The sequence below is a fragment of the Bison bison genome, unplaced genomic scaffold (genome assembly GCF_000754665.1).
Source record: "Bison bison bison isolate TAMUID 2011002044 unplaced genomic scaffold, Bison_UMD1.0 scf7180017864247, whole genome shotgun sequence".
In the NCBI taxonomy this organism is placed as follows: domain Eukaryota; kingdom Metazoa; phylum Chordata; class Mammalia; order Artiodactyla; family Bovidae; genus Bison; species Bison bison.
Genome location: NW_011494819.1, coordinates 30,031 through 32,768, shown reverse-complemented (window position 1 = coordinate 32,768; position 2,738 = coordinate 30,031). Strand labels below are relative to the sequence as shown.

The window sequence follows — 2,738 nt, the reverse complement described above, 5'->3', positions numbered from 1 at the left end:
TTATCAGAGAAATGCAAATCAAAACCACTATGAGGTACCATTTCACTCCAGTCAGAATGGCTGCGATCCAAAAGTCTACAAGCAATAAATGCTGGAGAGGGTGTGGAGAAAAGGGAACCCTCTTACACTGTTGGTGGGAATGCAAACTAGTAGAGCCACTATGGAGAACAGTGTGGAGATTTCTTAAAAAACTGGAAATAGAACTGCGTTATGATCCAGCAATCCCACTGCTGGGCATACACACTGAGGAAACCAGAAGGGAAAGAGACACGTGTACCCCAATGTTCATTGCAACACTGTTTATAATAGCCAGGACATGGAAGCAACCTAGATGTCGATCAGCAGATGAATGGATAAGAAAGCTGTGGTACATATACACAATGGAGTATTACTCAGCCATTAAAAAGAATATATTTGAATCAGTTCTAATGAGGTGGATGAAACTGGAGCCTATTACATAGTGAAGTAAGCCAGAAGGAAAAACACCAATACAGTATACTAACGCATATATATGGAATTTAGAAAGATAGTAACAATAACCCTGTGTACGAGACAGCAAAAGAGACACTGATGTATAGATCAGTCTTATGGACTCTGTGGGAGAGGGAGAGGGTGGGGAGATTTGGGAGAATGGCATTGAAACATGTATAATATCATGTATGAAACGAGTTGCCAGTCCAGGTTTGATGTATGATACGGGATGCTTTGGGCTGGTGCATTGGGATGACCCAGAGGGATGGTATGGGGAGGGAGGAGGGAGGAGGGTTCAGGATGGGGAACACAGGTATACCTGTGGCGGATTCATTTCGATATTTGGCAAAACTAATACAATATTGTAAAGTTTAAAAATAAAATAAAATTAAAAACACACACACACACAAAAAAAGTATATACATTAAAAAAAAAATAAAAGAAAATAAAAATGAAGGCAGATAGGAAAGCCATTCCAGAGAGACCCACTACTCTAGGTTTAAGTGATCTGTGACTCTCCACATGCTTTACGTCAAAGACCCATCTTCCTTCCTTTGCACAGGAAAATCAAATCTCTGGTGGAGTTGGGGAGGGGTGGCGGCACATTCAGAGAAGAGGGAGATGTCCCTTCCCTCTCTTCCCTGCTCCCCTCTTGGCAGTTTGAAGTGGGGGAGCCTTTTGTGCTTAGGGGAGCCAATAGGGGGAGCCAGGGAGCTGTGCCGTTTTCTGGCTGTATAGCACTCCTCAGCGACAGGAACAAGCTGTCATCTTGTGGGTGGCTGATGAAGGTTATCACCCCAAGACACCCAAAAACCAGGCTGGCCCCCTGCTGCCTGCTCTCCATGTGGAGCTGAAGCTTGGCCTTAAGACCTTGTCTGGGAGCCGATTCGGGCAGGGGTGCCCTGTCCCTCCCCTTCCTGACCTCAGTCCTGCTCCCCTCTCTCTGCAGGTAAATGCCCAGGCCCTTGCCAGCATCTTCTGTCCACACACCAAGCCTTGGGTCAGTCTGGCTAAAGCTCTTGGGGCGCTGATGCAGGCCTGGGCTGGGTCTCCCAAAGGGGCCATCCAGGTGGTGACACAGGGTGAGTTGGGGACTCTGCAGAGGGAGGGCAGAGAGGGCTGTGGACTCCTGCAGTCCCAGCGGGTGTGCCTGCTGCAGGCCACAGACCAGAGAGGGGCTCGGAGACACCCCCGTTCTTGTGACCCCGCGTCTCACATTCCATTTGAGTATGGCCGCTTGCTACCAAGTGAGGACAGAAAGGGAGGGGCACACAGTCATTGGGAAGTCTGCTTAATTTTACTAAGTCCTGTTATGCCGTATTCTTAAAATGTGCACGTTTGGGATGCAAGAGGGACCTCCACAAGGTTCGGAGTTTCCTGTGGAAGGCGGTAGGATGGATGGAGGGAGTCCGGGGGAAGCGACAGAACCTTTATTCTGGTTTTGACCCAGTTGCTTACCTGCCCTGGGACTTCCCCTTCTCTGAGCCATGGGTTCTTCACCCGTGAAGTGAAAGCTGAGGTGGGTATGTCAGACGAGGCAGGTGCTGGGGGTATTTTGTGCTCTGGAACATTCTAAGGTGGGCTCTCCGGCAGGCTGACGTCCTCAGGGGCTCAGCTGGGGAGTGGGTCCCCTGTACTCTGCAGAGGCCTGTCCTCCCACTGACTGTTGGACATCTGCTCACTTGCGGAAAGGCTGGAGTGGTGGGGTGGTGGTGCGGTAGACCGCTAGCATTGCCAATACCTGGAAGGGGCAGAGCCAGGGAGGTTGGCTCAGGTGCTTCGGTTGCCCCTTTCTGCTTCCACTTCCTGAGACCAGCAAGGGCGTAAGTGCCGAGTAGGGGTGAGGGTACAGGCAGACCCAGGTGGCCGGGCCGGGGACAGTGGAGTTGGGCTGGGCTCTGGAGAGGAGTTTCTTAGAGTGGTGTAGAGCCTCCCTGGTGTGGACCCCCAGTATGTCCCCCACCCCTGGCTGCCTCTCCATCCCCCAGAACTGCCCAGCAGCCTGGGCTTGGGCCTCCCCAGGGCGGTGAGGAGCCGTGTGACCCAGGGCTCAGGGCCAGGGTGCACTGCCCGCTCCCGTGTTGCTCAACACACAGCACCCTGACGGCAACTTCTCTCCGTCCCCAGGATCATCCCTGAAGAACTCCGGGAGCTGCCTGGCCCCTGCCGTCATCATCGGCCTCCTGAAGGATGCGTCCCAGCAGTCGAATGTGAACCTGGTGAACGCCATGCTGCTGGTGAAAGAGGCCGGCCTCGATGTGCGCACC

At 52.6% G+C, this 2,738-nt stretch overlaps 1 protein-coding gene across 2 annotated transcripts in view; it reads left to right on the top strand.

The window, feature by feature from the left end:
• PHGDH (phosphoglycerate dehydrogenase) overlaps positions 1 to 2,738 on the top strand; it is a 32,750-nt gene that overhangs the window by 27,577 nt on the left and 2,435 nt on the right. For both annotated transcript variants that reach the window (XM_010847212.1, XM_010847213.1), the window contains exons 9-10: positions 1,421 to 1,553; positions 2,599 to 2,729. In XM_010847212.1, coding sequence (XP_010845514.1) covers positions 1,421 to 1,553; positions 2,599 to 2,729 — 264 coding nt within the window. The remainder of the gene's footprint in view (positions 1 to 1,420; positions 1,554 to 2,598; positions 2,730 to 2,738) is intronic.